This window comes from Cynoglossus semilaevis, chromosome 15 (genome assembly GCF_000523025.1).
Source record: "Cynoglossus semilaevis isolate Cse_v1.0 chromosome 15, Cse_v1.0, whole genome shotgun sequence".
In the NCBI taxonomy this organism is placed as follows: Eukaryota; Metazoa; Chordata; class Actinopteri; order Pleuronectiformes; family Cynoglossidae; genus Cynoglossus; species Cynoglossus semilaevis.
In genome coordinates, this window is record NC_024321.1 from 12,910,479 (window position 1) to 12,935,946 (window position 25,468).

General features: G+C 40.3%; 2 protein-coding genes across 3 annotated transcripts in view; one reads left to right on the forward strand and one right to left on the reverse strand.

Moving 5' to 3' along the window:
- Positions 1-671: 671 nt before the first annotated feature.
- On the reverse strand, positions 672-14,259 carry dgkq (diacylglycerol kinase theta). Of its 2 annotated transcripts, none has more exons than XM_017039557.2 (23): positions 13,004-14,259; positions 11,264-11,343; positions 10,831-10,963; positions 10,618-10,703; positions 10,212-10,337; positions 9,653-9,806; positions 9,269-9,340; positions 8,698-8,798; positions 7,528-7,742; positions 6,991-7,081; positions 6,838-6,892; positions 6,652-6,713; positions 6,385-6,535; positions 6,229-6,267; positions 6,022-6,137; positions 5,749-5,900; positions 5,456-5,604; positions 5,013-5,191; positions 4,827-4,927; positions 4,573-4,719; positions 4,117-4,228; positions 3,832-3,984; positions 672-3,751 (listed from the first exon to the last, which is right to left on the reverse strand). In XM_017039557.2, the coding sequence occupies exons 1-23, from the start codon at positions 13,251-13,253 to the stop codon at positions 3,650-3,652; spliced, it is 2,826 nt and encodes a 941-aa protein (XP_016895046.1). In that variant the 5' UTR covers positions 13,254-14,259; the 3' UTR covers positions 672-3,649. The 2 variants fall into 2 exon arrangements, with proteins under 2 accessions (XP_016895046.1, XP_008325453.1); XM_008327231.3 differs by having other exon boundaries at positions 10,831-10,933; positions 13,004-14,256.
- A 7,245-nt stretch (positions 14,260-21,504) lies between these two features.
- sparc (secreted protein, acidic, cysteine-rich (osteonectin)) overlaps positions 21,505-25,468 on the forward strand; it is a 12,444-nt gene continuing 8,480 nt past the window's right edge. Inside the window, exon 1 of the mRNA XM_008327230.3 lies at positions 21,505-21,641. The gene's annotated coding sequence lies outside the window, so the exon portion shown is untranslated. The remainder of the gene's footprint in view (positions 21,642-25,468) is intronic.

Here is a 25,468-nt window from a genome sequence, read left to right on the forward strand (position 1 = left end):
CAATCTGCACGGAGACAACACACGAGGGTTCACTCTAAGCCCTAAAAAGTTTGGACAAATCTTTGAAAACAATTCATAGTTAGGACTCCGCACAATGAGAAAAACATATTGAAGAGTACATGGTTTTAATATTCGTATAAAAACTTGGATATTTAAAAAAAAGTATATTTAGGTAGCAAAATAAAGACAAATTGATCAAAATAGATTATGGGAATATAACATGTAAAATATTAGGTCTTTAATTTCAAGATAAAATAGTGAGTTGAAATTCAATTAAAATAAACATATGGGGGTAAAAATTAAAAGGTTGTAATTAGTTTTATTTATTTATTTGCTTTTAAGTTGGAATGCTGGCTTCAATCCCAAAATAGTAAAAAGTCACAACTTTTTTTCTGACTGCGGATGGGCCATTACATACATAAACAAGACCGGTGGTCTGTTTTTATCCAGAGCAGAGTGACTCCTCTTGCCCATCATCAACAATCTCGGATCAGAAAGTAAGCGTATCTGCGCCAACTACTGGTCAAATGTGAGCATTCGACACATTCAAATCTCATTTCACAATGTGTGAAAATTGTAGGAAATAACAAAACTGAATCACTATAAAAACTGATATCTTATCGAAACAACATTTATTTAAGTGGCGAAAAAGATTCACAAAACTCACATCGTCCATTTATTACTGTCTTTATTTTTATGAGTAAGCACAACGTTTTATTGGTAATGAAACATATAGGTTTACTATAGTTATTACAACAATTCATATTAACCTGGACATCAAGTGTATGAGCATTAGGAAAAATAATTAGTGCAATTTACAGTAAAACGTTAACAAAAAAGTTTCTTTTGCAAAAATATACAAACATCTGTTAAATAAAGACTTCAGGTAGAAACTGAACTGAGGCACGTTTAACTCAGCACACAAAGCACTGCAATGGAATATGGGGCAACACTTGCTGCACCACACGACGCCACTAGGGGGCAACACATCGACGCTACGAGGCACAACGGACGCTGTGAAGCAGAAAGTCACTTTAAAGCACGATTATAACATCTAGCAAAACACTAAAGTCAACGGCAGTTTATTGTGCGACTGATAGATGTTAAATTAAAGGGTAATTCAGAATGTTACATCTGATATTAGCTACAATTACGCACAAAATATCTGAACATCCAGTTTTGCTCGAGCTAATGAGGTTTTTAAAATCTGCGTGATTTTCCTCCTGAGGTGTAGGTAGATAATCTCTGCGGCCACTTTTTAAGCCTCCTTCACAAAGAGTTCGCACAAAAATGTTCCCCTCTACGATGGCAAAATGCATCTCCTTTATCGGACTCCACCGTGTTCTCCTTTGTGGGAATGAGAAAGAGCCATGACATGACACCAGATTGTAGTGAAATGTTAAAGATACGTAAGTGCCAGAGAAAGTAGAAACACAACAGCTGTTTGGTATTGAATGTTGTGCTTCTGATAATCATTCACCATCTCCTGATAAAAGATAGGTTGCACTAAATGTCTGCAATGAGCAGGACGGGTAAGAGAAGCCATTGCTACTGCCCCCTAAAGTTCCATAATAACCTGTGAGGTTCCTCATTATCACTTCTGGATTAATCAGACACCCAACTGTTTCCCATTGATCATTCCTAGAGTGCTGTAGGCTGCAGTTTTAGGAGTAAAACAGCGCCTCCTAGCAGTAACTTTTGTTACAGAATATAAGAAATTGGCAAATTAATACAACCCTGTACCATTTAATCTCTCACAGGGTTGTAGGGGAGTTTTAGCCAATCCCAGCAGTCACATGGTGGGTCAAGACGTGGGGAGGTGGTGGAGTTCACCTGGAACAGTTCGTCCGTTCATCACATAGCCACGTATTGGAAGAAACAACCACTCACATTCATACTTACGGTCAAAATAGAATGAACCAAGAAATCCTAATCATGTTTTCGGGCTGTGGGAAAACATGCTAACTCCATACAGACAGACCATCAATTACCACCAGTGACGGAACTGGTGATCTTTATGCTGTAAGGCAAGTGAATTGGCAAGTAAATACATTATATGCAGGTTTTAGGACTAAAGCTATGGTTAGGGTAATATACAATGAATAGCACATGACACATGTGGTGCAACCCACCAAAAACATGTAGTGCGACCCACCACAAGGGCTGGCAGACTTGCAGTTCTGTAACTGCAGCGTTATGTTGTGCAGAAATGTCTATTTCACCTCCACTAACCCCATCTGTACCACAATAGCACCTTTGGGCTGATACTGCCCCCCTACAAACTGCTACGGTTTCCTTTGACCTATGTATAGGCAAATACTGCCCCCTGTTGTTGTTACAAATTAACCAGGATTTAGAATACGAACGGATTTTCCAGTATCTACCTTCAAACAATACAGCAATTGTATATTTGTATGTACTCAGTGAGACTGGAATCATTTGGGTGTATGATGTCTGAATATAAATGTGTGCTCATTTTTAACATCAATATTAGCCCAAACCTCTGGTAGAAATTCCGGTTGCAGTAATCCAACTACAATAGGCGAATATAGCTGCTGCAGTCAGTTCAACCAGTGTTATCAAATCCAGCTTGATTTAATTAAAAAAAATTGAAGAGTCAAAGAATGAATGATATCAAGAATAAAAAACAAATCTTAGTGGTTTATGTAGAGTTTGTAGTAAAAATGTCTCTGGCTCCCACTGTGTGACTATGGACAAAGTCTTTCAGGGTTTAAGGTTAAAGGTAAAAGAATTGACTCACATTAACTCAAACTAATTTAAACAAAAATCAATAATAAAGTATTCATCTACCTCTAACATGTACTTGGCAGTGGCAATGTTATCATGAACAGTAGCTGTACTTGATTTAGTACAACCTCAGTTTCACACTGTTGACAGACTGTGTTATCCATGTAGTTTTTACTAATGCATTAAAAGACTGAAATTTCCAGTTACTGCTCTGTGGTCACTGTGGTCTCAGAGAATCAGAGATGGTTTTGTTTGAGTCTGGGCGCTCATTAGCTCGTCTATTTTCACTTAGACATGAAAACAAAAAAGCCTGGAGGATTTCTACGAGTGAAGGAGGAAAAACAAAATGATTTGCAGCCTTTCATGAACCAGTCCGTCAGATTCCTTCATTTTTCACCTGATTCCTTCATATACCAACCCACGTGGAGCTTCTGTTTACTCTATAGCTGCACAATACTTTTAAAAACAAAAGTTTCTACAATATAAAAACTGACACTGAGTTTACTGATACTTACTATATATACTGTATACATACAGTAATATGTGAACGGACATTTACGACTCATCTTAAATACCCTATAAAGCGTATCCAGTCTGGAAATTTGTCAAACGTAATAACAGCTCTTCTCCCAAAAGTGGCCAGTAAAACGCTGAAGGGTTCAGATAATAACACTTTGCATTTAGGTGCTATATATTAAACTACTGTCAATGTAAATTCTGTTACTGGTAAGTGCTCAGTCAGCAGGATAGAGGATGGAAACATAACCTTCATTTGTCTCTGTTGTGAAAATAAAAAAACTCTCTTAGCCCTAAACCTAATTCGCTGCACATCTGGCTCTTTACCAACACTTGACTGCAGGTCATCAGCAGCAGGACAGCAGGAGGCGCTGGAGCAGATTAATCAGTGTCCACCATCTCTGGAGGAAGGACTTTCAGAGCGTTTGTCCTTGACGGCAGCAGAAGTTTTCTTCTGCTTCTGCTTGGACTTCCTTAGCATTCGCACCTACAATGGGCAAAAGAGGTCATCATCCGGGTGGACAGCGATCACACAGACACCTGGCTGATGCTGATGTCACACTGTACCTTTGGTCCAGCAGCAGAGATGATGATGTGACCCGGTGGTTGGATCCAGGGCTCACCGTCCACCTGCACAGGAATAGGTTTACTGACAGTCAGACGGATGTAGTTTCCCTGGGCTATACGGATCCCAGATCGTAGTCCACTCTGCACCTGACCCTGAACACACACAAATGGAAACGTAAGTAACATGTCTCTGAACCAACATCTGTTTCATTGATCACAATGTCACTTTACTGATGGTAAGTAAATAGGCAAAATATAACATTTAATCAACAAAGACACACTCACCATGTGGACGACCCCAGTGACACCGACGACCTCCAACAAACCGTCATCAATGCTTGGTTTTCCATGGCGACTGTCGACCTCTGACCCCCAGAGATCAGCACCTGAACCCCAGCTACAAACACACATGGATGTGTCAATTTTTCCTTAGCTCTAAACCTATTACTATCTATAAGTTAAGATAACTAGCAACTTGCAAGTGGATAATTCATGTCTACTAAGGATAATTCAGACCAGCTAGCAACAGCTAACAATTTGTTTGCTGACGTCATTTAACTTCTGGGTGCACCAGAAAAATCTTACTTGCAAACTCCAGTTAAATTAGCATATGCTAACTCTGGTTAAAAACAGTAAAGTTTATCAGTTTATAATGACTATATAAAAACAGTAAAGTTTATCAGTTTATAATGGTAGTGATATTTTGTCAACTTTGACACCTGCTGACTATAGGCGTGTTACCTGGGTATATTAAGGAAGATCAGTCCCTCAATATTTGGTAGTGGGATGTCCTGAGTGTCAACCTGCAGCTGGAGCTCTTTATGGAGACTCCGGGTAGAGCTGATCTTCTGAAGACCCACCTTCACGTATACACCTTTGTTGTGAAACCTGAAACAACAACAATAAACATGAATGTGTGTGTGTGTGTGTTTTTTTAACGTCAAAGTGCGTGGTCTTCTATACAGGCACTATTAGAAAACACTGCAGAGTGTTACCTGCTGGTAAACTTTCCTGGTTCATCCTCCCGGGCCAGGTGGAAGTCCAAACTGAGTTCTGCGTCAATGCCAAGACCAAAGTAGTTGTTCATCTGCACAATCTGAAATAAACAGCGAAACAAAGACACAGGTTATGACCTTCAATGGAATCAGAGGTGAGAACTTTTTACTCTGGTTGAAACAAACCTTCGGCGGCTCCAGGAAGCCACTGTCTTTGCCGTCCTCAGACATGTCTTGTGCGTCCAGCAGGATGGTCCATCGGTCCATCAGAACCACATCTGCTTCATCCACAGAGACCAGAATGTGATGGGGGTCTTCACCACTGTAACCAGGCCCCCAACGCAGGATACGAGCCAGATCATTACCTAAAGAGAGAAGACTGACGTTATTGGTCATCCTCTTTATATCTAAGGTTATTAATCTTCAGTCCAAAGTCAGTCTCTTCTGCTGGAAACAGCCTAGAAGCAGATCTAACTGTCTGAAATAGGTTCTATGTGATCTGACTGGAAGGGACAAACAATGCCTTTGTATGAACAGTAATAATTACAGGAATATTGCGCAAGACATCTCACACGTGAAGGCGGAGCTAGTGTAAATCATAGAAATCATCCAGGTAGAGATAGTCTGACCTGTTCCTAGAGGTACAATGCCAAGGGGCGGCTCCCGACAGACCAGTTTGTGTCGAACTGCCTCCAGGACACTCAGCACCCAACCAACGGTCCCGTCGCCACCACAGACCAGCACACGGAACTTGGGCACATCCCTGAATGTGTGGAGTCTGGAGCAAAGAAGATAAAATTAAGCGACATGATTGTTCTTACATTTACCTGAAGGAAATCTAAAAATACACCTGAAACTGTAGCATTATTGAAAAGAAACTTTGTCCTTCTTGTCTCTGACATATTGTCTTACGTGTACTCACCCAGCCAGTGGTCCTCCGTTGCAAATGTCAAAGACCTGATGGGGGTTCAGAAGTTTTCTGAAGCTGTAGAGGAGCTCACGACCCTTCAGGCCTCCACTCTTGGGGTTAACAAACACCAGCAGGGGGCAGATGTCTGGGTTCAGAGTCTTGTGCTGCAAGAAAAAAAGTGAATAAAATCAACAACATTTTCATGAGACGTTTGCTACAGAGGTTGCAGTGTGATCCAGACTGGAGTGGATTAAATGTGCCGTTACATGTTGTGGTGTCTGTTACCATAATCTCTGGGATCACGAGTGAGGTCAGCAACTTGTCGTTGATACAAGTGTCTTTAGCCAACATGTAGATTCTCTCAGCCTCGGAGAAACAGGAGACCTGCAGCGCCAACGCACCTGCAAATAAAACCACACACAACGTGATGAAAACAACAAATCAGCCAAAAACCTAGAGTCACATCTTAACACAGGACGACAACAGACTTACCTTGACTAGGGTAGATGTGGCTGATGGTGACCAGGTGACCTGCAGGGAGACACGTGGTAAAGTTAGAGGAAGGGATTTTCTCAGAATTTCAGCTTTAGCTTAACGTTAGAATCGTCAGGACCAATACAAGTACTGGGCTGGTTGTGTTAAACCCACTCTTGATGGCCAGGTGTTCCTCTATCAACTGGGCATATTCCTCTTTGGCCAGTAGGGGAGGCAGTCCTCCGATCAGCAGATCGACTTGCACAACACGGTTCCTGTTCTCCACAACATAAAAGCGAGTCTGGTGCATCTGACGCAGCGATGTCTACGACAAAGATTACATGTTAAAGATTAAAAAAAAAAACAACAGCTTCTGCTTTTTCATCTAAACAACATAAACTCCAAATGTTTTGAGACCGGTCTGGTAGCACCTCATCTTACCTTCCTTATCTCCTGAAGTTTGTCCAGAATCTTCTCTTGCGGAGTCAACATCTGTCTCTGAACTGCAGATTGACCAGAAGAAAGGTGATGACCTAAGATTAAAGTCCACCTGTGCTGGGGGCTTCTATCACTGCTGTACAGTTGTCTCTTCACTAAGACTCTATCAACAAATGGACTGTGGCTCACCTTGTTTGCTGTTCATGCAGACTTCCTGCAGACTGAAGTTGGAGACGTCTTCGTCCTGAAACGACACAGACATTAGCAGCACATCACAGTGTTGATTAACAGAAATCTAAAAGAAGATCCAGAAAATCAGATTATAGTCCAGAGTCTCTGTACCTGTCTTTTCAGCTGCACCAGGACATCATCGAGGACTGTAGCTGCAGTGCTGTCCTTAGAGGCAGAGACCTGGACAAAGGCCGAACCAGACCTAAACGATGACGGAAAGAGTTGAAGGGATGATGTTAAAAAGACCAAAAGAAGTTGTTAAAAACAGACCAAACTGTAATGCAACATAAAATCTACAGTTTTAAAATACGTTTAAAAAAATGTCATGAATGCTGAAGATGTTTTAATGACAATTAAAATGCATTAAAAATGCTAAATACCAAGAAAAAGGTTGTGGAAAAAGTTAAAATTCCAAGAAAGTTTGGGTGAAAAAATGTTACAAATATTGGTGTTATCTTAAAAAATATGACAAAGATTGAATCAAAATAAAGAATTTTTTAAATGTCAAAATTTAGGAGAAAAACAATTAAACTAAAAATATTATATAAAAATACTACAAAAAAATTAGCTAGAAAACAAACAAAAATAATGATTCCTACAAACCAGAAGAGCCACATAAACATAACTACACTTCCCATCATGCCTCACCTTGGCCAACTAGGGTACACCTTGATGACTTCAGCATCTCGTTGTTTGGCCCTCAGCAGCCAGGTGTCGCTGCCATCTTTCTGTGTGCTCCTGTTGTCTGCACTGCCGTTACGGTTGAGAACGTCATCACTGTGAAGACGTTGAAGACCACCGAGCTCCTGCAGCTCGAAGTCCTGAGGGTCGTCAGGGAGGTAGAGGGCCCTCAACGCTGCCTCCTGCAGGACAGAGCAGGTATCACATAGTTGTACTGAAGAAACTACGTCTGCTCTGCACTACATCCATGTTTTAACACTTTGATTAAAAAAATCATAATTATCACCTGTTTTAATGATTTTGGTTAATGTTTTCTTTTCTATTGACTGTATTTTCTGGTTTCATTAGTATTTTTATGTGTTTTTGCATGTTTGTTAGTAGTGGTTGGCTACATTGTCTTTAAATACCAACTGCACAACAAATTTCGTGAGAACTAGAGCCCTAAATCCTAATACAAAGAATGAATGTTGTATAAAAGAACAAACTAATAACAATAAAAAAGTTAAAGGAAAATAAATGTCAAAATTATTAGAACAAAAACAGTACAAAAAATAATAAGAATATATTTTTTTTTAAACAACTGAAATGGAATTAAAAATGAAATACTGAAATACATGTCAAAACTGGCCAGAGGGTGGCACCGTCTGAATGACATGTTACCAGTAAAGTTGACACACGACTTATTGGTGTTATGTTTCTGATCATCTTGATCTGGAACAATTAATCAAATAATAATACATGTAATACTATTATTATCATCACCATAATTAACATCATCTGGAGCATCAACAAAGGACATTATCTTTACCCCAACCTATGTAGAGGTTGTATCTAGACTTACAATTAGAGTCCAATTAGGCAAAACAAACAGGCTCTGCAGGTTTGTGGCTGTGTGTGTGTCTGTGTGTGTGTGTGATGTTTGTAAAGCTATACTTTAAAAAATATTGTTTTTGTTTGGGACAGTGTTCAGGTTTGAGTGAGTAATGTAAGGCTGAGGGCGAGGCAGGTATTTGTAATATTTAAGATTTGGGTAAGAGGCTGAAAATGCATTATGTCGCAAGTTCTCACAAAAGACCAACATCAATGTGTGTGTTGTGTGAGTGTGTACAGTATGTGTCTGTGTGTTTTCAGACTCACCACGACCTCTTCGTTTTTTGTGGCTCTAAAAATGGAGACATGGCGGAAGCAGTTGCGCTTGATGGCATCATCTCCGTCAAACACCTTCAGTAGCTGTTTACCTAAAGGTCACACACACACACACACACATACACACACACACACACACACAAACAGACAAACACCAGCTTCTGTCATCCTTTGCCAAACTCTCAACACATTAATGCAATTATCACTCCCTCCCTTCATCACCTCAGACAAGTTAATTACGTGGAGGAGATGGAAAGAAGCAGCTGTTTACTTAGTCCTTGCACAGGATTGGATAAAGTTTACTCATGTATATTTACAGAGATGAGGATAGAAATCCATACAACAACTGATGTTCATGTTTTTGATCTTTTTTTTTTTTGATTGTTTTGATTTTTGATCATGTTAAAGTATTGTCAAATTATTTTTATTTGAATCCCTTCTATTCTTAATTTCTTGGTGTTCAACATTAAAAGATAATTTATTGTCTATTTGGGGGTAATCTAGAGGATTTTAGAAGATTTCAGGAAACCATCTCCAAAACTTGATATTAATGTTAACTGACCTGACTCTGGAGCAGCCGTCTGACCATCTTTAACCACTGTCACAGCAGAGGCATCGACTTCATCTGTGTTATCTGAAGGAGACGTAGAATAGGGTCAAACACAGAGGTGGCAGGTGGCTCAGTTAACACCTATTTATACACATGACAGCTCAAAAACAAACCGTTTTTATGCAAAACAGTCAAACGTACAGTACTGTTTTCTTTTTCAACATGTGAAAAGGTTCTCCTGTGACTTTCATGAATTTGTGTTTTTCTCTGCAGCTTGTACCGAAAAACTGTGAGAGTAGAAGAAGATTCAGCAGCAGCTTCCAGGAAACAAGTGTTACTGCCTCTCAGTCACTCAGGGAGGATGTGGTCAGTATGTGTGTGTGTGTGTGTGTGTACCCAGCTCCGTGCTGCTGCTCTCAGTGATGCGGTAACAATGCATCTTGCTGAAGTTCCTGGAGTCCAAACGAACCGAAGCCGGATGCAGCATCATGCAGCGCAGTCGTCCCAGGGTGCACTCTGGTGGGACGCTGAGGTAACACATAACATGGGTCTGCACACAAAAACACACAAGCAGGCAAAGCTTCATAATAATGAAATGTATACATCACTATGTGCTTAAAGACTTTATAATGAGATGATTTTTGCTGTATTGTAGTTTTTTTAGATTACTATTTCAGAGATATTAAGAACAGCCAGACTACGGAGTTCTTCTGTCGCTCCTCTAATTAATATATACAGTATTTGCGGTAACACCTTCATTGTTCCATGACATCATCCCGAGCTATTATAAGGCAAATGTTTACAGACAGGCAAAGACGTTTGTGTACTTTAAGATTATTGACTTTTCCACATCTAGTCACGATCATTCAGAACACAGCAATTGTGTTTTTCTCTGCCCACTCCTGGATGAGTATTTCCTGTAAAAAAAAACAAAAACACTGGGATCGATTCTCACCGTGATGCCGCACCACTCACACCTCATTCCCGCCAGGACATCGGAGGAACCACAGGAGCGCCGACACACTTCACACCTGGCTGCTGATGAAAGGTTCCCCTCCCTCCAGTGGTGATGAAACGTATCCTGGAGCGACAGAAAGCAGATCCTGTTGGTGAGGTTGCTGCTGACCATTAGTCAGTAATGGTCTGAGCTTCAATCATTGCCATGGTACTGATTGAGATCAATAGCTCTGACCAACCAATAAGCTCATGCATGGAAGGCTCAGAAACTATAGGTCTATAGGCCTATAACCAAATGTACGGCACGACAATGACTTTTTTGACCACAATGACCTTTTTTGCAAGAACCACCTTTTTCTGCAGCATCAAATTGTAACTTGGCTACTAATATAACTGACTCTCACCTGCTCCACGCTTGCATCCAGGTGAGGTCGGCGGCAGTCAGCACAGGTGAAGGCAACACAGTCTGAGTGGACATGCAGCTCACACACTGAAACACACACACACATTTACACACATATGATTAACAGGTGATAACTGATAAGGCTCGGCTAAGTTTACACACATCATAGCTTTTAATGTGTCAGTGTTATAAATGGCTCTGGTTAATGTCCCACCTTCACAGCGCAGCGCTGTTGCATTTCCCTCTGTTTGTTTCCTGCAGACACAACAGAAACGTCTCTTTGGTCCGGCAGGACCAAAGCAGTGAGCCACTGGCACCTGCAGAGGGCAGTGCACACATAATGAGTGCTAGAGTATAGAAAACACAACGCAAAAATGAATTGATTTGTTAAAATGTTAAAAGTGGGTTTGTACATTTAATATTTACAGTAAGAAAATATTGTTACTCTCCTACTGATCTTTAGAACATCGTACAGCCACACAAAATACCAAAATATTCCTTTAACCCAATTTCCTAATGGTAATAAAGTGGCAACAGGTGAATAAAAATGTGTTTGTTGTCGGTGTATTGACCACTGCAGCTCTAACTCTGGTTCAGTGATTGGTGCTGGGTGGATCAATAAAAGGTTCCCTGTGTTTATTACTCACATGGACAAGGGACGGAGCCAGGCAGGAACAAATGGAGCGAAGAATCTTCAGGCATTTCTCATGACACATGAAGTTACACACTAAAATAAATAGTACAGATAGAGTTGCACAATTGTCAGGGTGCAGGTTTGATTCCACATAAACATATACATTTATATATCTTACATCACTGTTTCCCAAGGACTGGGTCACGACCCTCTGGTGGGACACAAGATCTTTTTTTTGTTTCGGGTCATCTCGCATCATATTGCCAGGAGTTTAGTTTAGTTTATTTAAAAGGGGACAGTGCAATTTCATAAAACATGATTACACATGGTTAAAAAAAGCCAGAGTTAGCCAGAAGGCTAGTTTGCATCTTAGTCAGTTTATGAATACTGTCTATTGACTTGGGTCGCGAAGGTTTGTGACTTTTAAAATATGGGTCCCAAGAAAAAAAGTTTGGGAAACACTGCCTTACATGAGTAAAAATTGCTAGCCATAAAACATGATGCAACTGAAACTCTAAATGTGAAACACTGTTATTTTGTAAGTGCGTTTACAGCTTCATCTGAAAGTAAGATGACCTTTATCCCAGGAACTGGGGGGTTCGAAACCCTTCAGGCTCCCTCACCAAAGTCCATTGACAAGTTGTAAGAAGGTAACGACTTTAAAGGTATATACTGGCTTTTACGGTAGGCTTTCAGTAAGCGCAACACTGTTGGCCTCAGAAACGTGACCTTTGAGCCCATGTTCCTGATAAAAATCAAGGGGAAATTGTGTGCCTGCATTTTTCCACTTTCCACCAAACCAGTGCTGACTCTTTAAATCTTTTCCATATACAGTGACAGTATGCAACAGTACAACATAGTCTGTTCTGTCCAATGTAAACAAATACAGTGTCAACTGATGATGATGATGTTCTTCCCTGCTGAAACAGGAAAACCGTCTCATCTGACATCTCTTTGACAATATCTGGTGAGGCTCATGGGTACAAAATAATATAGTTATTACCAGTGCTAACATGATGAAGAAAATTTGAATAAAGGCATCGTGAGTCGAATACAGCTGATGACAGGCTGCCCTACGACATCATAGCTTTGTGTTTTTAATCCAAGTGATGGCTTAAGGAAGTAACATTGCATAACCACATACATACACACACAAACATACAGGAAGGGGTGGGAGGGAGAGAGAGAGAGAGAGAGAGAGGGAGAGGGAGAGAGTCTACAATTTGTGTGTTACTGGGCAGAGTGGTGATGGTGTATGTGTCTGAAGTGTGTGAACTCCTGATTTACTTCCTCTGGTTGTCATGGCAACAGGAGACTGGCAGAGATGCTAAGTGTTTCCATAACAGTGTGTGTGTGCGTCTGTGTGTGTGAGTTCCTATGTTCCATTCACGACTGAGTTGTTGTTTAGTGAAAAGGAAGGAAAGAAAATAGAGAGTGGGGAGGAAGTACTCCAATAAAAGGAGATAAAAATGGGAAGGAAAAGACCGGAAAGTAAATTAGAAGCTGAAGGGATAGAGGCCGCAAAGTGCATAAATAGGAGAGTGGAAATTGAAAACAGGATGTAAATAAAAGATGAGGAAAGGCAAGTAAAGATGGGAAAGTGTAAGACAGAGAAGAAAGAGGAAACACAGAAAAGGGAATGAATAGAATGGAAGAAATTGGAATAAAAAGGAAAGGAATGGGTCACACTCTGAGCCTCACTACGTGACCTGTGTTGTTGTCACACTTGTCAGAGGTCAGGGGGCAAACTCACCCTCACACAGGAAGCCTACGAGGCCCCAGATGAAGTCACTGCAGCTGTGACAGAATGTGGGTTTGGTCAGCGTCACTTTCTTGAAACTGTGACCCGGTGCTGAGCTCTTGTACCGGGCCCGTGTCCCCGGGGACTGATGTGCCCGGGCCCCAGGAGACTGCGGCCCCCGCTTCCTCACAGTCAGCGGGCTTTCTGCACGGCTGTCCGCGGCCGCTGCCTCCACTGGTCTGGCCCGACTTGGGTCCGCCATGTCTCCCCCACGACACACGCACACAGACAGCGGTCAGTGTGACCGGCGAAACAACCGGCTACAGTGCCGGCGCAGAGGAAAAGCCCGGTTTCTAAATAAATGTCCACTCTGGCGGAAACATCTCACTCCGGCTCTGTACGGCGAAAAGGTCGCCGAGCTCCGTGTGGGTCCTAGGGCGCCCTTTGCTTGGTAAAATTACAGGATGTGCTTACAGGCCACGACGCCAAGAAGCAAACTCAGTTTTTCCTGTAAATGTGACGTGAATCACCCCAGTGGTGGACGCATCACATCGGCTGGAGCTAGCGGTGCCACCCAGCGGAGCTGCTTGAGGGGAGCACCGCTTTCGGTGACACTTGCCGCCTCTTGGCCGCTAAACATCCACTTCTAGAATAATAAATAATAAATAATGAAAAAAAAAAAGAACACCGTGGTGTTGACTGAAGGCGGAGGTGGTTGTAGTTTTTCACGCTGCTGAAGACGTCTTATACCATGCCGGCCGAGATTAGAGTCCCTTTGCCGCGGAGACAGCGGTGCCACCCTGCAGAGCTGCGGGGGAAAGGCAGCCGTGCTCCACGTGAGTCCCAGAGCTCCCCCCGCCCTAAGACGCCGGATGAATTAAAGATGACGCTGGAGCAGGGTCTCGGTGCTGCACCAGCGGCCGTCTGTGATGTGAATGAAGAGCTGTTGTGCTGTTGTTAGTCGGTCATCATTGCTTCTGACAGCCATGAAGAAAGTCGCGGGTGAAACACGATACAGCAGCGACGGAATGTGTCCAGGTCAGCGGACAGAGAGCAGCACACAGCCGGGCAGATGGACCGGCAGACCCGTGCAGATCAACAAGTGTGGACAATGAGACGTTCAAGGACTGTTTTCTTTTCAGGTTTCTTCTTACTCAGCTCAGTCTCGTTCTTCTTCCGCGTCAGTCTCACACACTGATTTACTCCTCCTCTTCCTCCTCCTCCTCGTCTTACTCCACTTCATCCTGTCTCCTCGTCTCCTACCCCCATCCTGTCTCCTTGTATCCTTTCCTTCAGCCTCTCATTCCTGTCTCCATGTATCCTACCTTCCCTATTGTTGCAGTTTCCCAAAGTTCTCGCTCATCTTCTGGGTCTCATGAAGCTTCCTTCCTCGTTTTGTTTCCACACCCTTGTCAATCAAACAGTTCTATTAATAATAACAACAACGACTACGACAATAATAATAATTAAATGTTATTGCTATTTTTATTAATGCTCAGAGTTGCAAAATTGGAAATAAACAATCGAAACAGTTAGACAAAAGTTAGAACGTAAAATAGAAGTACAAAACAGAAAAGGCACCATATTGACTATAAAAGTACAACATAATACAACATAAATATGTTATAATAAGATATATTCAAATGCAAAAGATCTAAAAGTATAGCCAATTGACAGAAAATATAAATTAAAATAAATTAAGAAAAAGAAACATAGTAGGTATAAAATATACATACCATATTAGGTATTAGATATATATATATATACACACACACAGAGTATATATGTATATATGTACACACACACACATTACTACAGTGATGTAGTAAATACAAATTTTAGATTATTAACCCTTTACCTCATCCTGTTTTTATGGCTCTCTACATTCTGGATATTGATCTATAAAGGCCACACCTACTGTTGTAGATGAAGACTGTAGAAGGCTCAGCTTTATCATGTCCATTAGGACTCTTCTGCCCTTTGACAATCTCCCCACTCCATCAAATGTCATTTACCTCTGACTTCAGTCCACAACGAATTAATTTTGTTTGTATAGATTTGTAAACACCGAGCAGGTACCCGCCTGGTTTCATTCTTTTCCTGCAGGTGGTGCTCTAATGTTGACCATGTCATAAATGATAAAAAGACAATTATTACTTTTAAAAATTATTTCATAATGGCAATTCCGGGTTGTAGTAGCCAACATTTTGAATAAAATGGTCGAAACATTCAGTTCTAAGTCATAAAGGGAAAGAAGCCAGTAATTCTTTTTAACATAGTTATCATTTGCCTAGCAGATGTACTTTACATACATAGTGGGGTTTGAAAAACTGGCTCCTTTTGTACGTGACATAATAATTTGCTTATTGCTCTCGACAGTATTAAAATCACCCGATACACAGAGTTTAATTGTCAAAAGTAGTCAAAGCACTACTTTGTGCACATCAGTACATCAGTACTGTGGTGTGTGGAAGCCAGCGACAACAAATGTCCCTGGGAGATGGAAGACTGCTGTGGAAAAAAATTAACTAACGAACAACAGTGTGTAAAGTAACACTTATTCAAGTACAGTATCCTAAATTATTCTTACAATAATTACGCATATTTCTTCCACTAGATGGTGGTATATATTCACTTTTTACTCGTGTCTTTTAAAAGGTGTAGGCCTCAAAAGTAATAAATACAAAAGTGAGTAAGAAATTATATCAAAGGAAGTTATCATATATATATACTGTATATATATTTATGAAGCAAGTTAGATTTGTATTATTAGTATATTAACAATGAAAGTTAGATCAAATGCATTGAAGTTCCAGCTTGTGTCCAAAAAGAAGAGTTCCTGATTGTGAGCGGATCTTCATATTGTAGAATCAAGTAATTCATTAAGAAAAAAGCAAATGTCAAATGAATCTTTCTTGTCCTCAATTAACTATAAGCCACGTCATGCTCCATTTTCTGAAACAAATACTGAGCACAACAGAGATTTACGGTGTTCCTGCCGGAGCTCGGCAGACGGCAGAGTGGTCAGAACCATTACTATCACCTTCATTTCTGTCCCTTGGAGTCTGAACGTACTGCACGTCCACATTTATCCACCAGTAAAAGTCTGTGGACAGAGACTGATACTTAGATAAGAGTTCTTCCCATGAACATGCACAGGGCAGGTACAAACCTGCAAGAAAGTGTGTTTTCATAACCTTAGTCAAAACGAGACTGAGGTTATGAAAACACACGTGTGAGAGCCATGCTGACGTTTTAAGACCTCCATATTTCAAGGGATGTAGCCCTTGATGCCAGTTTGATTTTTATTTTAACACATTTAAGTCCTCTATATTTTATGGTTATTTCTTCTTGTAGAGAATTTAACATGAGTTTAATATGTTTACAAGTTCAACATCAGTGACAAAAGCCTACCACACGGGGCCAGGTGGGTGACCCCTGTAGTAGAGGGAGCAGTTTAAAAAAAACTTCCCTTTCTTCACAAGACATAATAAACGTCATATATAGGTCATTGATAATGATCTTAAAAATACTGCTGACGTTTAGTTTACAACAACAAGATTGGGGAAGTTAACTGAAGTTGCAACATTTTGGAACATTTTTGTATGAAAAGTACATTCACTGTAAATACAGACTGCGTTTCATCAGCAAACAGTGGAAAATCGTTTTCACATTTTACTGCAGCGCTTTGAGCTGCGACCGCTGATACGTCCTCAAACTGTGGGTGAATGTGTTTGGTGACGTGTTGTGGTCACACTGTGCAGACACACACACACACACACACACAGAGAGAGAGAGAGACTCACAGTCTGCATTTTCTGACTTCTACTGAAATTCTATGATTACAACACATTGGTCACACATATGCTCTACTGCTGCTGTCACTTCTACAGCAGTAGTGATTATAATAATAGTCTCTAATGACATATGAGGACTACAAAACTAAATAAAAGCAAAAATTTAGTAAAAGCTAAGGTAAAAGACAAAAAAAAAACGAAAGCTAAAGTGCTTTACATGTGCAAAGAAAATTTCAAACATAGCAGTAGCAGAAAAAAACATTTGGACTGACTGAGCTAACTGATTAGATTGACTCTTACCAAAGTTCTTCTGATTTTATGGGATGTCTTCCCTCAGTTTAACCTCTCACAAATCTCTATACAAATCCTCGGACCATGATTCCAGAAGTCAGGCAATGAGCTCATCTGCTTGGTGTCGTTACACTGTAATTACCGCCTGTAACCGTCAATCTTGGTTTGGTCAGTGTGTGGAGGCTAAGTCGGACTGTTTTTGAGGAACGACTAAATCACAGACTGTTCTGAACATTGAGGGTTCGCTCTGTCACGTTTGGAACATTGAGTATTTACAAGCTGGAATAAAAGCAGTAGAAAAGTCAGCTTATGTAACTGCTTACAATGAATGCTAGACAAACACTGAAGTTTTTTACACAAGAAGTACCTCTAAAAAGCAAAAAATGTCAGGCACCAAAATGGAGTATTTCTGTGTTAGGAATACACACAACACAATTTTTCTTTATACCTTCTTTGCCACAACCTGGTTTGTCTTTGTAAACTCTTTACTGTGCACCGCCCTCTAGTGGAAAAATCAAAAGCCGTGCCTTCATAAAGTACTTGTGTTTTAGTTTCATTTGTTTCTACTGTACATTACCTGCACAACTGTTTGAAATCCACCTGCATTCTTTTTACTTAGATGTAAGATCAACTTCCTGAGTTAGAAAGCCTCGACCGAACACAATCTCAGAGAGAAAAAAAAGAAAAACCTACCACGTTACCCACATCTGAAGTTGAGTCATGACAACTTAAAACATCTTTTCAAAGCTCCAAATCAAAGATGAGGAGTTTGTAACTCATCCCAGTGCGTGATGACGATATTAACAGAAACATTGGCCTTGGATCAGAGGGTAGAGGGATGTTGTCTTCAAAGTAAATGGGGTTTGAATCTCCAGTGTGTGTGTTGAGGTGTTCCTTGGGACAAGAGTATTAACCCAAGTTATTCATTTTACCCCAGCTAAACAGAAAAGCCACAGTGTTTACCCTTGTGCCAGTCCTAAGGCTGGGCAGGTGGGTAGGTGTGATTCAGGAACGCTGTCCGACATTAAAACCAACCCAAAACAAACATGTGCAGATTTTGCTTTTTTGTGGTATGATCAGCTAATTTACTGACATTTTAAAATGTAGCATCACTTTATCGTCAGGTGATGTGTTATAATATAGTCATATTGTTACAACAAACAGTTAATTTTCAGCTTCTCTTATATTGGTCACATAACTGGCCTCCTGTAACCCTAACACACACTGTGGTTGACACACACTGTAACCCAACAATAACTTTAATTTGAATTTTTGTCCTATATATTCAGTTTGCTTATTTCTTTATTTAACCGTTTCAAACGTCATTTACACCTTCAGATATATTTTATATATGAGCAGAAACTGAAAGAAAATCCCCCTGAAAAGCCTTTAATTTATGTCTGGCACGGCTTTACTACTGCTGTGTTGGAACAGTGAGGAAGAGGAGGATGAGGATGAGGAAGAGGAGGCCCAGACAGGCTCAAGGCAAAACATCTATCATGGTGAAAAGACTCCCTGTCCGCTCGGTGTACAGCAGTAATCATTTTAAGAGCTGCTCTGACTTTATTGAGGAAATAGTGGTTTAAAAAAAAAAAATCAAACGAGTCTCTGATGTTTGTTTTAGGTTTGAAATATTCAGCCTTCTCGGCCAGGAGTTTATTGAGATGTTTGTACACAAACCAGACTGGACGGTAAATTTAAGCCTAGATTTTATAAATATAAAATTTCCATATTCACTCAGTGCCAATGTTTTGGGGTGAAGTTTGTTCATATGTTGTGTGTTTGTTTCCCGTCGATGTGTCTTAATATTACCGTAGTTTTGGAAATAAATAAAGAGTTCAAATATTCAGCACCAACATCGTTTATCAGATATGATTTAAAACATTTTAGACGTGAATCTTATCTCTGGCTGCTCAGTCTCGTAGCTTGTCTGGATGTGCTGTAACAAGTCTACGCATCGCCACTTAATCTAGAGCAAAATTATTCATAATTACACATCTGCAGTTCCTCATCTGTGTTTAACAAACACAGAGAGATAAATGCCACGTCTACAGGTGAAGAGGGGGAGAACAAAATGTTACAGAAGGAGCGAAAAAGGGGTGAGGAGGAACTAGGGCGTGAGAGAGGAGAAAAAATGAAGCAAATAATATAGAAATAACTTTGAATTCTGTTGAAGAAAGGAGGAGAGGAGAGGAAGGAGAGGAAGGTGGGATAGAGTATATGAGACGCTCAATAACCCCTCCTTTCCCTTTACTCCTCCTCCCTTGTCCTCCTCTTCTCCTTATATCTCCCATCAGCTGGACTGTGGCTTCCAGGCAGAATGGAAAAATGCCACGTTGCACTGTGGTTCCCTCCCTTCCTCCCTCCCTCCCTCGTGTCCCTTCTTCTCCTTCTTCACCTCCAGCTGTTCTTCACATCAGCTCTGGTGGGAACAGACTGGTACAAATGTACGTCCCCATCCTCTCTCTTCCTCTCCCTTTCTCCCTCTTTGTGCCATAACCAAATCCGAAGTCTATCTTAAGTAGGGAAAAGATTTAGAGCTCTGCTGCGTCTGTCTGTCGACGGCAGGTGCTTTGGACGTGAATCATCAACAGTCTGTTCTGCTGCTGTGATGATGCTGTGAAATGTTCCACAGGAAAGTTGCTTCTAAACTCCCAACAGACAACTGGAGGTTTTTAATGACTGGAAACTGAGGCATCAGAGCTGACACACCTGCATTAAAGACCTCGAGAGACTACACACTCAATCAGCACGTTCGCAAACACACTGGAAATTTTGTACGTGTAGTTATCTATGCCAGAACGTTTCATGATAATGTTGTGCTAAATAGCAAAAAATAAACAAACAAACTTTGTAATTACTTGTTAAACAGCTAAACTTTCTGAAAAGCATGCTGGGGTAAAGGTTGCATCAGCCACGAAGCCACTGAGTTAAGCTTCCTCGGAGGGAAGCTAATCAGATTATAGCATTAAATGGCCAACTTTACTGGAGAAGTAGAACATGCCGAAATAAGAGTGGGTAGCAGCAAGAGAGGAGAAAAAGAAGTTGAAAGATTGAGAGAAAATATGTATATATGTATTATACGTGTATAATACATATATATGCAAATATACATATATTCACCTTTCAAATATATATATTTACCTTTTAAATACATTTTTAAATATATGTAAAAAACAGTTGCATTTTATTATATCATCGAGATAAAATGGAAAAAATTCCTTTTTTTCTTACATACAAAAACTATGACTAATAGGAGTAAAACCACATGTATGGAGTGAAACACCGGCCCATACTGTTTTTCCAGGTCTTCCTGTAGATCTCAGTGACTCAGCCATTTTGGTTGTTGAAGGAGTGAGCTGTGAAGACATTCTATCTCTCCACTTTCCTGGCTGCTGCAGTTTGACCTCTGACCCGACTGAGAAGTTGAAATAGATGTGTAAGAAACAGTGAGTGAGTGTGTGGTTCACAGAGTGAAGACAGTCCATTTCAGGAGCTTTTCACTACAAATAGAAGCTGCTGTCTGGAGTTGTAGCGAGTTGTCGTGCAACTAATTCACAGCTTATTCTTGGACAGAGCTTCACTAGCCTTGGCTTTACTTCGACCAGATGTGATTGGATATCACATGTGTTCGCCATGTTTTCAGTGAGTCTGGCTGCACTGTTTGTTTCCCTGCCATTTCATTTGATTTATCACTTCTTATCCAGGACTCGTTTTCCTTCCTGGACCAGGTCGAAAGACATCTTATCTTTGACTGGTAGATTAATGTGGCACCCCAGTCAGCACAGACTGATTTAGTCCTGGTCTGCCAAGTCAAGTTCTTACTGCACTTTTCTATCCTGGCTTGAACACAACCCTGAACTTCTGACTCCAGACATTTGATTTATCTTGTGACTTTTTAGACCTATTTTTAGACTTAACTGGCACTAATTTATTTGCAATTTAACAATAAGGACCGTATTTGGTTCATTTGCAAGTTTAAATCCTGCCTTGGAACTCAACATGTTGCCTTTTATGTAAATGAGGCGCAGGACTTTATGTGTGAATAAAAACACTTGAATTAGAACTTGGTAATTATCAACATTTTTAGACCTGATCCAGATCTGTTGTATTCATCACGCCTTGATCTGTTACTTTAAAGTTTTCAAAATTGGTCTGCAACTCACATTGTTACTTGATAGCAGACATATTTGTTAGACACAAAAGCACTGATTTCTTCATGCCTTTGTATTTTGAAGTTTAGCAGTAACGTAAATCACAGTGTCTGATCCTCAGAGTCAACACACTGTCAAATATAAATGTAAACAAAAAGGAACAAACAAGACTACTGGAAAGTTAACCGCTGTGACTTTGACAGCAGACACCAGCGGGAGCAGAGAGTTGAAGCTCCGCCTCTGAGAGCAGGAAGAGAGAGAAGGAGGTGTGGATAATGGGAGGTTTGGGCAAGGAGGAGGGGGGAGCCGTCCCACTGGAAATGTCTTCTGTGTGACGGGACTGGTCAGTCAGAACGTCCCAGGGTCTGCTCTCAGTTCTCATTTCTCTCCTGGTGTCTGACGTTAAAGGTAAGAGGTCTCACTCTGCACTAAACTTTAGAACTCCACTCTTTCTTGCCACTGTTTTTGGTTTGTTTTAGAGAAGTCGTGCAATATTTCATCCTATTGTTCTGATTTTTTGCTGTTCAGTTTGCAGAGCAAACAATGAAACTTTGCTTTGAACAAAAGATTATTGTTTTATGGTGAATCCCTCCTGTTATAGCAGCAAAACTATGTTTTATATTTGCCTGAACTTTTGTTGGTTTTTCTTTCTTTCTTTGGCACAAGTTTTTCTAAACTTTTTAGAGTTTTGTTCTTTTTTTTTTCTTTAAGCCTTTAAAATCCTAAACCCTGGTCAGTGCTATGTGAAAAAAAAGAAAGAAAAAAAGGAGAGACCAGGTGCAAACAGCAGCCTCAGTGTCTCCTCTGTCATTACTGCTAACAGCTGCAAGGAAAAATCACTGCCTGCAGGTAAACAAGCTGTGATTATGAGACTTGGGTTCATTCTCTGTGGGGGTATTGTACTGCCACATCGGCAGCAGGGGGAGTGGGAGGAGAGGAGGGGTGAGGCCGAGAGGGTGTAGGTGCCGCTTAACAACGCTTAAGAGGGAGGAACAGGGTGAGGAGAAGGAGAGAGAAAAATTAGACTCTGTCTAGTTTCTGCTTTTTTTTTGTTTTGTTTTGTTTGTTTGTTTCAGACAAAGGAACGAGTGTAAATAGTAAATACTTTGTTTGTTTCAGACAAAGGAACGAGTATAAATAGTAAATACTTTTGTTATTTTTAACATTTGTTCATTACTGGTTTAGTCTGTGACATATTGATAAAATCATGCAATGGCTTATAACTAACGGAGCAGGGCTAAGAAACAAGAGGATAAAACCACAGAAAACAACTTTTACATACATACTTTATACCAGATCAGTGAAGCAGCGCTGGAATTTGTTTTCCAATTTTTCTTAGAAAGACAAATGCTACATTTACTATACTGAAAAACAATTTTCCAGTTCATTTGTTGGTTTACTCACTTTTTAAACTATGTATTAGTAAATAATTATTTAACAAATAAAAAACAAAATTTTAATCATCAACCCATGATTACAAGATGAAGGTTGAAGAATCAAAATGAGGCAATAGAAACAAAAAGGGGGAAAAATGAAGAAATGAACTATGGGTAGATGGAATCTCAGCAATGGGTGTGTTTTATCCCATAAATCTGTCTCTTTTTTCCCCTCTCTCTCGATTATCCACTAGGTGACGGAATGTGAGTTGCCATGGTGACCAGTTAGCAGCTGTTTAAACTGTTGGTGTCAGACTCAGATTTACCTTTGAGTGTCACTGTAGTCACAGTAGTCACAAATGCCTTTATTGTCTTTGAAAGAAAATGAAACAATGTAAACACGGTGTATTTGATTAGGCTGCTACTTTTTAAAAAGAGCAATGGTAATAATACTAAAATGTAGAGTTAAATGTAAACACGGTGTATTTGATTAGGCTACTTTTTAAAAAGAGCGATGGTAATAATACTAAAATGCAGAGTTAAAAAAAAAGGAAAAACCTAAAGGAAAACACACAGCTAAAAACAAGTGCCACAAGTTGGAAAACTGTAGTAATTATTCCTCATATTTTAATGATTTTTGTTTTCATTTATTGCTCAGTTCTCAGTACTGTCACACAACCCTGAATACTGACTACAAAAGGCCTGTAAAAAAAACAGTAAAACATGGGGAGGATTTTTCTTCTTCTGAACCTACTTATAATGTACAGAAAGAAGAAAGAATATTATGCACCTTTTAGTCTTTGTGTAGTTGGTAAAGCTGATGCCACCCGACTTGAATAAACATGGTGACGTTGCTATATTGAAAAGATTAACACTGACAAGAATAAGTCACTTCACAGACAGTGACTGCCAAGAGTTAGTCATGAATTCAACTCAAGTTCACTCGGAACATCAGAAAACTTGTTACATTTCAGTCCTTAAACTTGTATAAAGAGATTTACAGGGATTTGTCATGTGACCGTTTTGGTTTACGTTACACAGATCGTGTTCTCCTTTGCTTGTTTGTGTTCTTTGTGCTCTGGGCTCCTGCCAGTCAGGGACGGCTGCTCCTCTCTGAAAACGTGTCTTTGTCTCCGACGGATTTCCTCTGTGCTAACGTCTCTGGACAGAAACACACTTTGTTGAAGTGTCTTGTTGCCAGATGAGGCCTAGGGGGCGGAGCTTGTGACTGATATTCAGGCAAGAAAAAAAAAGTGGTTTCACATTTCTGATGGTTGGAGATGAAAAAAGTGTATGAAAAATGAGTAGAAAATACAGCTCTCTTTTGTGTTCAGTCATTTCACTGAGGAAGTGGCCAGAGATTTCGCCCCCTCAGCTTCGATACCATTGGATGATGTCCTTCATGATTCAATGGTCAATTTTTCCTTTTTTAAATCTGTTACATCCAGATCTGTAACTTGCAGTCTCTCCACTGGACGTGACTAATTCTTAATAACTAAACTAACCAAATATTCGGCGTCAGGTTTTCTCTGAACATATTTACCTCTTTTCTCAGTTTTTCACGTCCACTGTTCTTTGTCTCACTTGTTTACTGGTAGACAGGCAATTCAGGTTGATTTTTTTTCCAGGTTTTTAAAACCCACCTGTTATGTCATTAAACAAACAACAAATAGAAAACTAAAGAAAGAACTATTCTAAATCTGTCAGACAGCAGCACAGGCACGGTCAGAGAAAGACGAGGGTGGAGGTAATTCTGTGTGAGCGTGAAGTTCCAGCGCTGGTTGTTTTGCTCCTGTAGTGGAGTTTACCTCCCAAATTAAACACATCAGAGGGGAAAAAGACTCCTTTATGAGCCTGAAGTTTCCCTTTTAGCCTTGGTGCTGTTTGATTATGAGAGCAGCTTTCCAAATAAAATATCTCTTCTGCGTTACATCAGTCGGTCTGTGCGTCCATCCGTCCTCTGACTCTCAGACCAGGTAAAAGCCTGTTAGCATGAGAACACCCTGTTCCTCCAAATCAAACACTGACCTGACGTTTTTTTGGAAACAGGTCTTTATGTTACACTTCTTTTTTCGTGATCACCCTCAGTCTGTGTGCCACTTATAACTGTAGTAAGGTCTCGTTTTACGAAAGTTCCCGTCAGTCGCCCTCAGCCCCCACCCCGTCCACCTCAGCTTTTTCAAAGCTACAGAGACGTTTCCTTGTCTCCGGGATTATGTGGAGTCGTCACTGGAGTGGTTTGTCTGACGGAGCTTCTGTAATTTTCCTGATCTCCTGCATTCTCTGGAGTTGAGATTCAAGTAGATTTGACCACCAACACATTTCATCCATTCATCTCCTGGACCACGCTTTTGGAATTCAATCAATGTTTGCCTCATATTCACTGCTGAGTAACCCCAAGCAGGTGTGCAGATTAGAAATGCCTTGAATATGGATTATCTGGTCAAAAACATACTAAATACTGATATACCGTGATTTCTATGGACTTTGGTGTGTCAAATTTGATAGTTGCCTAACTTTCCCTTGATTAGGCCTAGTAGACTTGGTAAGAAAGTCTTCAACTAGCTGACTTTTTAAATAAAATAAAAATTTGGAGCAAAGAAAACTTTCCCAAAAACTTTCCCCATCCAAAATATCCATATATAAGTGATGTGAAATCAACAGGTGAACAATTTCAGTTAACAACATTTCAACTGAAAGCTCGTTTGGCTCAAGGGTTCGTCAAACAGTGCACACTAATGCTAACAACCTGCACTTCTATGCAAACGTTGCCCTTTTCACTGCATGTGTCCAAACATGTCAGGCCTTTTCAGATGCTTCATTTCAAGAGGCCCGGTTGCATTTTTTAACGTCGGACAC